At 39.1% G+C, this 14,248-nt stretch overlaps 1 protein-coding gene across 13 annotated transcripts in view; it reads right to left on the bottom strand.

Annotated features, from left to right (window-relative positions):
• Positions 1-14,248, bottom strand: part of prom1a (prominin 1a) — a 154,028-nt gene that overhangs the window by 35,508 nt on the left and 104,272 nt on the right. For all 13 annotated transcript variants that reach the window (XM_078401098.1, XM_078401136.1, XM_078401157.1 and 10 more), the window contains 9 exons: positions 13,755-13,972; positions 13,170-13,244; positions 9,488-9,551; positions 7,571-7,730; positions 6,846-6,998; positions 6,573-6,696; positions 4,466-4,569; positions 4,000-4,081; positions 1,875-2,021 (listed from right to left, as the gene is read on the bottom strand). In XM_078401098.1, coding sequence (XP_078257224.1) covers positions 1,875-2,021; positions 4,000-4,081; positions 4,466-4,569; positions 6,573-6,696; positions 6,846-6,998; positions 7,571-7,730; positions 9,488-9,551; positions 13,170-13,244; positions 13,755-13,972 — 1,127 coding nt within the window. The remainder of the gene's footprint in view (positions 1-1,874; positions 2,022-3,999; positions 4,082-4,465; positions 4,570-6,572; positions 6,697-6,845; positions 6,999-7,570; positions 7,731-9,487; positions 9,552-13,169; positions 13,245-13,754; positions 13,973-14,248) is intronic.

Raw genomic sequence — 14,248 nt, 5'->3', positions numbered from 1 at the left:
GGTTCAGCAGGCAGTGAAGAAAGCCAATGGAATGTTGGCCTTCGTAACAAGAGGAGTTGAGTATAGGAGCAAAGAGGTCCTTCTACAGTTGTACCGGGCCCTGGTGAGACCGCACCTGGAGTACTGTGTGCAGTTTTGGTCTCCAAATTTGAGGAAGGATATTCTTGCTATGGAGGGCGTGCAGCGTAGGTTCACTAGATTAATTCCCGGAATGGCGGGACTGTCGTATGTTGAAAGGCTGGAGCGATTGGGCTTGTATACACTGGAATTTAGAAGGATGAGGGGGGATCTTATTGAAACATATAAGATAATTAGGGGATTGGACACATTAGAGGCAGATAACATGTTCCCAATGTTGGGGGAGTCCAGAACAAGGGGCCACAGTTTGAGAATAAGGGGTAGGCCATTTAGAACGGAGATGAGGAAGAACTTTTTCAGTCAGAGGGTGGTGAAGGTGTGGAATTCTCTGCCTCAGAAGGCAGTGGAGGCCAGTTCGTTGGATGCTTTCAAGAGAGAGCTGGATAGAGCTCTTAAGGATAGCGGAGTGAGGGGGTATGGGGAGAAGGCAGGAACGGGGTACTGATTGATAGTGATCAGCCATGATCGCATTGAATGGCGGTGCTGGCTCGAAGGGCTGAATGGCCTACTCCTGCACCTATTGTCTATTGTCTATTGTCTACATACATGTACACGTTGGGCAAGTGTGTAGAGTAGAGTGATCAGTTCCCAGACCAGTCCCGTCACGTGGTTCCCATCGTGTGCTGTTCTAAAATAGAGCTTGCATACAAAACTACAGCTGGCAATTCCAAAACCACTGTTTGTAAGTTGCAATATAGTCAGAGGAAGTTGTTTGTTTTGTCATTCCTTTTAGGGTATTTAAACACTTTATAAATTGAGTAACGCTTGTGGAATGGTACAAGGCAAATGAAGACACAAGGAACTGCAGATGCTGGGACCTTGAGTAAAACATAGTGTTGGAGTAACTCCACAGATGCTGCCTGACCCGCTGAGTTACTGCAGGACATTGTTATTATAGGGCAAACGTGTTTAAGGATGCATTAGGTACATAGAAGAGGGTCTCCGTGACATCCACTTTTATACATTCAGCAGAATGTTTGCGTAGGGATGGTGGACTTGGAGCACATTCAACCTATAAACAACCCTTCAGTTCCAAACAGTTACTTATTTTTTTCTATCTGCCAGATTTATTGTCCCCTTCAGATTTCATGTTGATTAAATAGTTTTCTTTTTTAGAAGCTTTATAGCAATGTGCATGTATAATATGCCAATAATATAACATTTCCAATTACAGAAATGTAAAGAGTATATAAAAATGTGTTAAGTAATATTAGGTGTAAACAAAATCTTTGTAATCTGATGGGAATAGGGAGCATTTCCACATTTTGGGACCCAGTTGCTGTTTGTTCTGCGGTCAGAGCCTGGATCAGAGATTCTGACATTGGAAAGCAGCTCCACAGAAATAAGTTGAAAACAAGGAAGATGGAAAAATTCAGTTTGAGAATTTTACACTGGAAGCATTGGAGCACTTGTATTGGGAGGTAACAGAAAAGAAGTGATGTTATTTTATTATACAATCAACTCCTTTGTATATGGAAATATCTTTAATTAAAACTTCACCGCAAGGATAAGGTAAATCAGACTTGGTGATAATTGTGCTCAAATATAATCAAGAAAAACAAATTCGTATCAGGTTCACTTGTAATTTATATAATTCAAATGAAATTTATGCACAATGAGATAGTTTCTGCTTTCACATAGCATAATTAGGTTTGATTACGAAAATATTTCTAGTAAACATCTAGTAAACATTCTAGTAAACTACATTTCGGTGTATAAAGAATAAAAAGTGATACCTCATTGAAATAGGCGGCAAAATTAATCTTGTCAATGCCAGTTTCAGCGAAATCACGCAGACCATTTTTAGCCTCTTCCTCCAGTATTATTATACTACTAAAGTTCACTTCAACTTTGCTGAATTTGTCTGTCACATTAGCTGTATACTGAAAAAGATAGTGCCATTAAAAGTGTATATTCAAACAACTTTTGCATTTACTATATTATTTTATTCCAGTTACATACCAAATTGTACACAATTAGAAGCCTGCAGCTGCATAAACAGTCCTAGTACATGTCCCTCCAGTATCCTAATCAAGCAGGATCAATTCAAAATGGTCTCCTTATTGGAAATGCCAAACAATTAAAATAAAGTCTAAGATTATAACCTTGAGCTTCAGATATATTGTTCAGCCAGTGAGTGTTCCAGCTCACTTCAATTCAAAATCAGCACCATTTTTATTAGACTTTCAGACAGCAATCTTCTGCATTTCCTTCAAAAGTCCATTACTTTGATTGCATTGCATTGAGAAAACTGCTGCAGCACACATGCAGGAATTAAACCAAATCATACACACTTCCTAAATCCAAATGGAAAATTATTCTGAACAAATTGAGCTGCTGTTTTAAAATAAGTAGGGAGCTGTAAAATGTTATCGGAACACAACCATTTTTCTAAATCAAGATTTGCTTGCAAATCAGTGTACATTCCTTAGGGAAAGTACACAGATATTTATTCTGTAAAAACAGAATTGCAGGTGCTGAAATATTGTGCAAAATACAGAGTGTTCGAGTACCAGGTGCTCAGCGGGTCAGGTAGCAGCTCTGGAAGACATGCACTGGCGATGTTTCGGGTCCAAACACCTCTTCATGCTCAGACTCTGATCCAAAGGAGGATCCCGAACTGAAACATCACCTATCCACATCTTTCAGCGATGCTGCCTGACCCACCGATTTGCTCCAGAATTTTGTTTTATACTGTGCTCAAACAGCCTTTTCAAATTTATACAGGAAAGCACACAAGGTCAAAATCTGAGGAAAATAATATTCATTATATGATGAATTACTACAAAGTGTGTGAAATGAAAGTATAATAATAATAATAATAATACATTTTATTTATATAGCGCTTTTCATATACTCAAAGACGCTTTACAGAGATTTTGAGAACATAGGGAAATTAATAAATAGATAAATAAGTAAATAAATAAATGAACAGAGAAAGGAGACAGTAGGTGAGGTGACCTTCAGTGGTTGAAGGCAGTACTGAACAGGTGAGACTTCAGCGATGTTTTGAATGTGGTGAGTGTGGGGGAGTCTCTAACGGTTTGGGGTAGTGAGTTCCATAGGGTGGGAGCAGCGATGGAGAAAGCCCTGTCCCCCCAGGATCTGAGTTTAGTCCGGATGTGGGGGGATAGGAGATTGGCAGCGGCAGAGCGGAGGGTGCAGGTGGGAGTGTGCCTGTGGAGGAGGTCGGTCAGGTAGGATGGGGCCAGGTTATGGAGGGCTTTGTAGGTTATGAGGAGGATTTTGTACTGGATTCTCTGGGGGATGGGAAGCCAGTGGAGTTTATAAAGGACGGGGGTGATATGGTCACGGATCGAGGTGTGTGTGAGTAGACGGGCAGCGGAGTTTTGAATGTATTGAAGTTTATTGATGATTTTTGAGGGTGCGCCATAGAGGAGGCTGTTGCAGTAGTCCAGACGGGAGGTGATGAAGGCGTATATCATTTTTTTTGCTGGAAAGTTAAAACAACACAACTGAAAGTGTTATGGCGACTATTAAATTGACCAGAGTGGGACTGTCCAAGACTGCAGCAGCTTCAACACTTGCCCTCTTTAGCCAAAGTCCGAGCGAGAGAAGGAAACCCAAGAGGCATAAAAAACAATTATCAACAACAAAGTCAATTTGCCCTAAAGACAAAACTGAGCTGGTATAAGATTGCAGAGTTTGATCAACTTTTGGTTAATATCTCATTTCTTGAATCAAGTAGAATTGATTCAAGTAGAACATAAACACGAAAGCAATAAGCAGCGTTTCAGTGCCTCTATCTGCAACTGCAAAGTTCTTCTTTTCGACTTAGAATGCATTACCAAGGAAACCACTTTTTTTCATCCATAGACAAATATCTCTGCTTTTACTTACTGCATTGAAATTTACATCATTAATATTGAATATATGTTGTAGCTGGAAGGCTGAATATACTCCTTCATTTCTGCGACACTTGCTGTAGAGAAATTAAAAATAGAATTTGATTTAGCATTCAAAGGGAGACAGAGGGAATAGCTTCAGTATTACCACAAAGCTGTCTGAATGACTAGGGGAGCAGGAAAATAAATCAAATGGTGTTTACTATGGAGAGTATTAAAGCCACTACCAATTGTCATTCATGTAGGCACCAAAGGTTTGGGAATGGCTTCAATATTTTGAAGAAACAGACCAAAGCTCTCTCCAGACTTGCTAACTTACCCATGTGGCAAACCTGGATCCCTACCCCAGTACAAAAATCACCAGGGGGATATATGGCAGTCAAGAGATAAACAGAAAAGAACAGTTTTTATTCCCCAAGAAACAAAATATCAAGACTTTGCATTAAATGTTAGTATCTGACCTGTACACGCTCTGAAAAGTGAGGTTAACGTTGTGCTCAGAAAACAGATATCCGGAAAGGAAGTTCTTCCACTGCGAGTTCAATAAATAAGGAGTATCTAAAAGCTTGAAAACACAAAGATGATCAACTTAGTAGCAAAAACTGTATACCAGTTGTGCCAGTTTTCCCAAATACCTCTTGCATTTGGCCCATTTACATTAAGCACTTTACCTTACTATTGTTAAAAGACCAAGATCAAGTTTAAGAAATAAACAATGAAAACATGACAGAAACATAACATCTGCTGATACAAGCCACTTCAAAGTTCCATATTTTGAGGGTTTTGAAAACTTTGCAACCATGAATTTCTTAACATTAGCAATAACTCAAATGATTTTATCACATTTTACACCACATTTGAGCTCATTTAAACACTCAGGTTTATTTGTGAAGTGTCCCAGCGACACTGCTACAACAATCAAGCAAAACCTGACATCAAGCTAGGGTGTGCCAAGTGACAAAGGCCAGAGCAGCTGGCATTCCCTTTTCATTGGAAAATCCACAGGAGGTGTGCCGCTACGATACCACACTTGTCACACCGGGCATCAGGTCAGATTGTCAATCTGGATGTAAACACAGGATACAGGCGCATAGGATTATAAGGGATAGGAGTAGAATTATGCCATTCAGCCCATCAAGTCTACCCTGCCATTCAATCATGGCTGATCTATCTCTCCCTCCTAACCCCATTCTCCTGCCTTCTCCCCATAACCTCTGACACCTGTACTAATCAAGAATCTATTTCTGCCTTAAAAATATCCACTGACTTGGCCTCCACAACCTACAGTGGCAAAGAATTTCACAGATTCACCACCCTCTGACTAAAGAAATGTCTCCTCATCTCCTTCCTAAAAGAACGTCCTTTAATTCTGAAGCTATGACCTCTAGTCCTAGACTCTCCCACAGTGGAAACATCCTCTCCACATCCACTCTATCCAGGCCTTTCACTATTCTGTATGTGATGTCACTCATCATGTGATGGCTGTCTCCTTTACTTATTTTCATGTCTGTATTTGCAAGTCTCCTAGTGTGTTTTAATTTTAAAATGTTAAAACATGTTTCTAAAATGAGCACAAACTGTTTATTTTTAACTATTCTCTGAATAGTAGGGATAACAACAAAATCTGGAGACAACTTTGACAGACTGTGAGATTCTGTGACCAGCTTTTCCTCCCCTCAAAGGCTCCTGGGGAGTTGAGGATAGGACCCAAAAGGTGCTATTGCAGAGGCCTGGTTGCCTTTGTGGCTTTGCCACAACCATGGAAAAGTCCCAGCTCAATTTGCCCGGAAATGGGAAGGAAACACAGCTGGTGATCCAAATAAGGGGCACATGGAAAAAGATTGGTTAAGAGTTAGAACTGAAGAAGCAACTTAACCAGGAATGGTCATGGCGTTATGGAAGACATTGCAAAGTTCCATGTCTTGACTTCTGATATGGCCTCCAGTTAATGGAGATCTACAGAAGCAACTAGGTTTTTCATACAATATGAGCTCAAAATTGGTTTAATAAAACACTCAACAAAAAAATGAAAAGTGAATTTTAAAATTCGATGAAGGAGCCATCTACGCTTAAATTAGTTACTGTCATTATATTATGTCCATGTTTAATATTTCTAGTTTTTGTCTTTTTTGCATGCTTGTGAATGTGATTTGATATGTAGTGAGGTGTGTCTATATCTGAGGAGGCTAGCGTAGCCACAGAGATTGGGGGTCCGTTTAGTCTCGGAGGATGGAGAGAATATAGTTTTTTACCACACGGTTATAACCACACGGCAATGACTTTGTTGTTTGAAGAGGAAGCAGTTGATAAGAACGATAAGCTATGAATTATTCTTTTGATTTGTGCAACTTTAATAAAGACCAATTAATCAAGAAACAGCATTTGGAAGATTTGTTTTTGCTATCACAGAGTGCGGTGTGTGCGTAAGCTATATCTCCACCACATTCCCGAGCAGTAATGGCTATCTTAGTTGGACTTTGAGAAGGTACAGAAACTGCCATTACAATTTATTTTCTTTACTTTTATTTTTCTATATTTTTCACTTACAATAAAGTTATTAAACGTTACCTTAAATAAACTCTTGTCTTTAAAAGACTGACAGCTGAGTCTTTCTACATTTCCTCCTGCAAGGAACGTGACCACAACTACCAGCATCAAAAGCCAGGAGAAGATGAAGCTGACTCCAACACCACTAAAGGAAATGGCAGAATTAGAGTTAAGAGGTTGTAAAGTTCTTAATAAATATTGGAAATAAATCTTAAAGACAACATTTTTACAACAAAGATGTGTGCCATGTACTGGCAATTAAGGGGACAGCAATATTTTTGACATTTTGCTTACGCTAAAAGAAGGGTGCCTCCCGTGTTGGATACACAGCCTCTGGTGGTTGGTGAAGCGTGCTTGTCAAAACCACAGGATCCACACAGCAAACCAAGGTAGTTGAACGCAAGGATAAGCACAACTGAACAGCAGAGTGCAATTCCACCGAGCCATCTATAAAAAAAAGGATAGACGCAAGGAACTGTAGATGATGGTTTACAGAACACACAATGTGCTGAAGTAATTCAACATCTCTGGAGAACATGGATAAGTGACATTTGAGGTCGGGACCCTTCTTCGTACTGAACATATAGGTCAGAAATCAGTTCTGTTTTCAACATTTGCGCAGACGTTCATATCACATAATTGGTGGCATTCAAGGCGATAAACGTCTTTAAACTAAACTTAAGAGACATCTCGCAATTGTTAAAGTGCATTCTTGTAATCTTCCATGCTGTGACCATAAATATGATTTACCCGATTACTTTCTTCATGTACGGCACAACCACATTTGCAAAAACCAAACCATGTGCAAGTTAATTAAATTACAAACATTTCAGAAATAATCATGATTAAGGAAAATACCCAAACAGTCTGTGAAGTAGGAGTTACTGTTTCAACTAGATGACATTTATTCAGAATTGATCAAATCATCAATCATTGATGTAGAAGTTAAGCTCTGCTTGCCAAACAACCTAACTGCTTATATCAAATTTTCAGCATTACTTTTCTGAAATAAAACCAACCTGTAGAAATCATACTTTTCCAAGTAAGGAAGATACTCAAGAAAATATCTCTGACCCTGATTGAGATATGCAGTAGAAGTATTGATCACGTCATCAATAGTTGGTTTTTTACTGAAATCCGAAACCATATCACCAACATCATTGAGCACTTTCTTTACATCTGAAAGGAAAATAAAAATATTACAAACTGCATGGCACTTGCACACACTTTCTATCACTGAAACTACTAAAAATGGAACAGACTCGTGAAATGCACCTTATATGGAGAGCACATAACATGTGGCAATACACACTTTTGGAAGAGAAAGTTAGAAGCCAAAACATTATTTCTGGAAACAATGTAGGTGGGTGTCTTACGTAAAGTTTCTATGGAACTTACCGAAACGTATAAGATTATTAAGGGGTTGGACACGTTAGAGGCAGGAAACATGTTCCCAATGTTGGGGGAGTCCAGAACAAGGGGCCACAGTTTAAGAATAAGGGGTAGACCATTTAGAACTGAGATGAGGAAAAACTTTTTCAGTCAGAGAGTTGTGAATCTGTGGAATTCTCTGCCTCAGAAGGCAGTGGAGGCCAATTCTCTGAATGCATTCAAGAGTGAGCTAGATAGAGCTCTTAAGGATAGCGGAGTCAGGGGGTATGGGGAGAAGGCAGGAACGGGGTACTGATTGAGAATGATCAGCCATGATCACATTGAATGGCGGTGCTGGCTCGAAGGGCCAAATGGCCTACTCCTGCACCTATTGTCTATTGGAATTGATGAGGTCTCAATTTCTACTTGGTAAAAACAAATTGTTGAACTGCCCTGGAGTACACAGTTTCATTTTCCATCTCAAATTAGCAGTTCACCATATTTAAATACTATACAAATTCAGTTTGAGACTAGAAAATGTACAAAGGAGGTATAACTTCAGCAAACAGATTGGAATTAGAAAAATGACACTGGCACATGACAGACAAATACAAAAAAACACAGTATGTCACAGATGTTACATACTGGGCATAATATTTGCTCAAACTTACATGGAAGTGCTGCAGAAATGAAGAGATACCACAAGAGTGGCGCCAGCAATGGCTGCCTCGCCAACAGTCTGTCTGTCCTTTCCTTCTTTATTTTAATTGTATGTGTTAAATGTATGGTTTTAGTATTCTTTAGCTTGTTTTATGTGGGGGGGAAGGAGAAACATTTTCTAAGCTCTTACCTCGACGGAGATGCGATTTTTTCCCGTATCGTATCTCTGTCCGCACTGCGGCCCAACATTGAGGAGTTGGCGGCCTTTGCTGGAGACCGATTTTGAGAGCTCCACCACGGTTGTCTGCAGACTTACCATCGCGGAGCTCGCGATCCCTTTTTCCTGGGGTTGATCTCTGAGCCCCAACCGTGGGTGCCTGCAGACTTAACATCATGGAGCCCGCAGTCTCTGGTCAGAGACAGACTTCGGGAACTCCAAGCCACAATTGTTTCGACCGCCCTGATGCGGGAGTTTTGACCGCCCCGATGCAGGAGTTTCATCGTCGGCTGCCGGAGCTTCGATCACCCCGACTGATGGTTCGACTGCCCCGAACTCAGGAGAATAAAGAGGAAGAATATTGGACTTTTTTGCCTTCCATCACAGTGAGGAATCCACTGTGGTGGATGTTTATGTTAACTTTTATGTAGTTGTGTCTCTCGTTGCATTTTCTTTTATATGGCTGTATAGTAATTCGCATATCACTACCTTAATTGGTACATGTGACAATAAAAGACCTTTGACAATTTGGAAAAAGACATTAATTGGATAAACAATCCAACCAAATCCAACCAATAAACAATCCAATGAAACTTTTCATTCATTGGCTAAAGCTATTGGCTAATTTTGTAGTAATAGACATTTAGAAAATGCATAGTATAAAAAGTTGATTTTTCTGTAACTCTACCTGCTGAAACTGCCTTGGTTTCATTTTCAATTATTTCTGGAGTTTTGTTAAATGATGCATGTCCCTAGAAATATACAAATAAATTATCATTAATATAATGGCGCTGTTAAACATTTGATATAACTTATCATAATATATTTGGGAGAAAGCTGCTTTCTTTTCGTCACAGTTCTTTCAATGTGGAATCCAATGTCCTATAGTGTTGGGAACTTCAAAAAACAATACGTACAATGATATCTGTGTTTTCAATCAATAACCACACACAGAAATACATAATTCCTTCACTACCAATGAGTTCAGTCAAACGTAACTCGCTTCCAAAAGGCTATCAGTCCCTACCACAAAGCTAGCCAACACATTGCAAAAATGCCAATCACACTCATAAGTCAAGCTATTGCCATTCTTATTCGAGGCAAAAATAATCCGTTGAGTTAATAAGAGTGACAATTTTTTTAACGTGAAGAGATACATATCCTCCAATCTGATTTTAGAAAGCCTGGGTTTATAGAATTTGCTGTATGAGAAGAGGAAACCTGCTCGCTCCACAAGCTGGACCATGACTGTGCCTGAAGTGTTTTGCCCCAACCATGTTTGCCAACTTTCTTTCTCAACCTCACAAACATAAAAACACAGAATATTTTCAAATTATATCAGCACGATTCAACTGTATTTAATGCAGTGACAGATTAGCATATCACAACACGAAGGCTCAGACTCATCCAACTTCTATACGGATAAACACTGGTATTATTTTGTGGTGAGAAGTAAGACACTTCCCAGAGTAGAGCTTGTACAGCAGTAAAGTTCACACAACAATCATTCTAAAGTGAAGGAGACTTGTTCCAAGGTCTGTTCAGCATAGTCAGCTATCATTTTTACCGTTGGTGTGATCTCATGGTTTCTGCTAGCCAGAATTCCCTTTACAGAGCAAGCTTTTCATGTTTTTACATGTTGCAAATTGTTGGAAGCACAAGATGAAAAGATTGCAGTGAGATCTCCGAGGACCTAAGTGAACGGGGCAAGCTATGATGACTTTAACCAACAACCGAATGGAAAATCAGCCGAGTTGAGACTAAATTGATGAAGAATGAAACAAAAACTTTTAAAAGTCTTTAAGATTTACAAGAAATCCTGAATTTTTCCTCAATTTATATACATTCATAATAATGTATATAATGTAATGCACAGAGCCAATAAAAGATTTTAGGACAGTTCAAAGTTTGGTGGTTGGTGCACTAAATTGGAAGAGCAAGTAATTTGCCACTTCACTTGGAAGTACTGTGTAGATTGCTGGATGGTTGGACTGGAAGACCAGGAGAAACCTCTTGGTTCGTTCTTCCATTTCCACCAGTCCTTCCCCTTCTCACTTCACTTTACCACACAATTGCAAGAGATGCATTAACTGCCCTTCTACATTTTCCCTTTCCACAATACTGGGACCAAACAACTCCAGGTGAGCAATTTACTTGCACTTATACGTATATTGAATTTATTACTCAGAATGTGGCCTCCTTCACAGAAACCAGAGTGATACTTTTTAGAATTCCTCTTCAGTCCACAGGGGTGACTCACAGCCATTTATTTTCATTTTCCAGTTGCCTTTTATTTTCAATTTCCATCTCATTCCCACTCTGCCCTTTCTGTACTTAGTCTCATACACTGGCCAACGATGCCTAATGCAAGCGTGATTAACTGCGCTTCATCATCCTTCAGTCCATGTTGCAGCCTCCAGGACTTGATTTCAGGTAGCCAGACTTTATACTGGATGATAAAGTTTTAGTTTCTTCTTCGGGTCTTCTGCCTCTATTTGCTGGCAATTTAAATGAATACCTTGATAACTTTGGTCTGCACCCTTTCACATACATTCCATCTAATTATCTTCATTCTCAAAGTTACTGAAACTTTTCCAGTTCTGATTAAAGATTATTGACCTCAAAAATCAACCCTGTTTCTCGCTTTTTAATGATGCTCTCTAACCTAACCGGCACCTTCGTATTTTTTGTTTTTGTGATACAGCTAGTGTGTTGATACTGCACCAAGTTACAATGCTCAAGAAGATTGGGAATAGAGAGGGAAGGAATCAAATTATAAACTACAAATTGTTCTCCTTCCCCCTCTTCCCCTCCCCTTTTATATAAACGTAAACACTCCCCACAGAAATTGTGTCCCCCATTTCCATTCATTAACTTTGATTAAATTTCCCCCTAATTGTAGCCACCAAATCCCAAATCCTGTTACCATAAATACAAATCTTTATCATCCATTTTAAAATTAAAATACATTAAAATCCATTTAAAGGATCACAGGTGAACTTGACTTCAGAGGAAACGATTGTGGGAAAGTGGTAATAAAGTAACAGTAGCAATTCTGAACTGGCGAGGACAAATAGATGAAATGGTGCTGGTAACCTAATTTCCTCAAAAAGCTACAAGTTAGAATGGCATTGACAACTGGCATTATAAACATCTTGCATTAGAAATCAATGACTAATCATTGATGTAGCATGCTGATTAACATAGAACCGTACAACACAGAAGCCCTTCGGCCCACAATGTTTGTGCCGAACATGATGCCAACTAAACTGATCTCATCTGCCTGCATATAATTCATATCCTTCTATTACCTCCACTTCCATGCGCCTATCCAAAAGCCTCATAAACTATCGTATGTGTCCCCACCACACTCCTGGCAATGCAATCCAGGCCTCCACTGTGTAAAAAAAAAAGATGTTCCGCACATCTCCATTAAACTTTCACCCTCTTGCATCTGATTCAAATGTATTACAAGACCATTATAAGAAAAAAGGCTTGACATTTAATTTGCACATATTTGAAGGAAATTAAAATATAGTTTGATCAGATTATTAGACCTGCTTCATGTACATTGAGCTCACATATGCAATTATACATAATTAATGATTACACAAATGCAAAATAACAACGTATTAATTTAAGTGTTATTTGCAAATACTGTACTAATTGTTTTGGAGTTAACATGCCCGAGAGGCAAGTGATCATGTGGGCAAACAAGCCTTGCTTTCTCCCCCTCATCTTTGAAACAGAAATAATAGTCAAGACCTTCAATCAAATGCTATAACTCAGATTAATCAGATGTAATCAGCTACCTTTACCACTCTTGTGCAAATTGTTCGTTACACTTCAGTTCCACTCTGAATTCATCCAACTTTATTTTTTGTGGAGGAAGTTATGAACATCACTATCACTCCTCAAAGTTATGAGACAGATCATAAGGTAACACAAGTTCGTGGACATTCATCTCTGCTTCCACAAGCTGCATTTTACTACATCGCACAGATCCTCGTTAACTAACTTTAAATTACTGTCATTGTCACAGCAACCATTTTGTTTTAAACATTTTCCTCTGCCAATCCACGCCCAACATAACATGTGACAGATTCCCTTGAAATTCATGTCATCTAAATAAGTAATTGAGTTCTCTTACAACCAGAATTTGCATTATTTGGAACATATGACTCATCTTTTATCTACTTTACATTTGATTCAAAAATAGGCAAAACAGTCATTAATTTGAAATAATGCAACACTATACCTTCGAAACTGTAAACTAAAGAGTCACACCACCAAGAGCACAAAATACTTGTGTAGTTCACAGAGCTGGAAGTATTATAAAATTGGTTTGTAAAGTATTGAGTTCTGTTTACCTTCTGAATCAAGTCTTCAAAGTCAGTTTTCAACACATCATTCACTTTGGCAAGTTCAGAATCCACATCATCTAACTAAAGCAGTCAAAGCAAAAAATTAAAAACAATTAGCAAAAGCTTGGAAACCACATTGCACTTAAGATAAATATATGAACAGTCCAGAAAGCACTTCTCAAAGAGCACTGTTGCCTTATCGGAAACACTGAAGCCACTGGAGGCAGATAAGCTTGCAATATTAGGAGTATCTGGACAGGATTAGTATAAATTGGCATAGGGTTAATATATATGGGCCCACGTGACTTCATGGCCATGTGGGCCAAAAGGCCTGTTCATGTGCTGTATGCCTTTAAATAACTTTCATGAAAATATTTTCCCAAGTCAAACTTGCTTCCGAGTTTTCATATTTCGTTGTAGTTTGGTTTGTGCTCAGTAAATAAATGTGCCATCATGGAGAATCTTCATAGCCAAAGTAAAATGAGTAGGTTGGGAGTGGTGATCAGGCACAACAATTGCTGAAGTGCAAATTACAAGCCAAACAAACGAGACATTAATAGGCGCAGTGAAGGGTGATGAAAAAGGACCTACCTGGCTAAAGTTTGCGTTTATGCTGAGAGTGTCCAGTGAAGCCCTTATGTCATCACAGTGGTCAACAGTTCCTGGTGCTTTGCAAGCTGCGTCATTCAGTGTGCTGCCAAGATCTGTTCGCACAGAGGTCAGGCTTCCCTGGAGATTGCTGGTTGCTTCCTCTAATGTTCGCTTGGAGACAATCACATTCTCTAAAGCTTCCTTGCTTACTTCGATGGCTGCAGAGTTAGAGGGTTGATTAAAAGTTATCCGACTGCCCAGTAAAACATTTAACTTTCATCTGGCTCGACAAAACCCACCATACATCAGAGTTCTTCATTCTGCTGTGTCTTCCACTGTAGAAAACACTCAGATCTTGCAGGACAATTGTTTACAATGCGCCAATCAATTGAATTTTTAATTAAATTTCCTCATGACTAATAAACATGCAAAATTGCATGGGAAGCTCACCAATTTCTCCACGTGAGGAAGTGGTAGCAGCCTGCACTACTTAC

Source organism: Rhinoraja longicauda, chromosome 1 (assembly GCF_053455715.1).
Source record: "Rhinoraja longicauda isolate Sanriku21f chromosome 1, sRhiLon1.1, whole genome shotgun sequence".
NCBI classification, from domain to species: Eukaryota; Metazoa; Chordata; class Chondrichthyes; order Rajiformes; family Arhynchobatidae; genus Rhinoraja; species Rhinoraja longicauda.
This window is presented reverse-complemented; position numbering and strand designations above follow the sequence as displayed.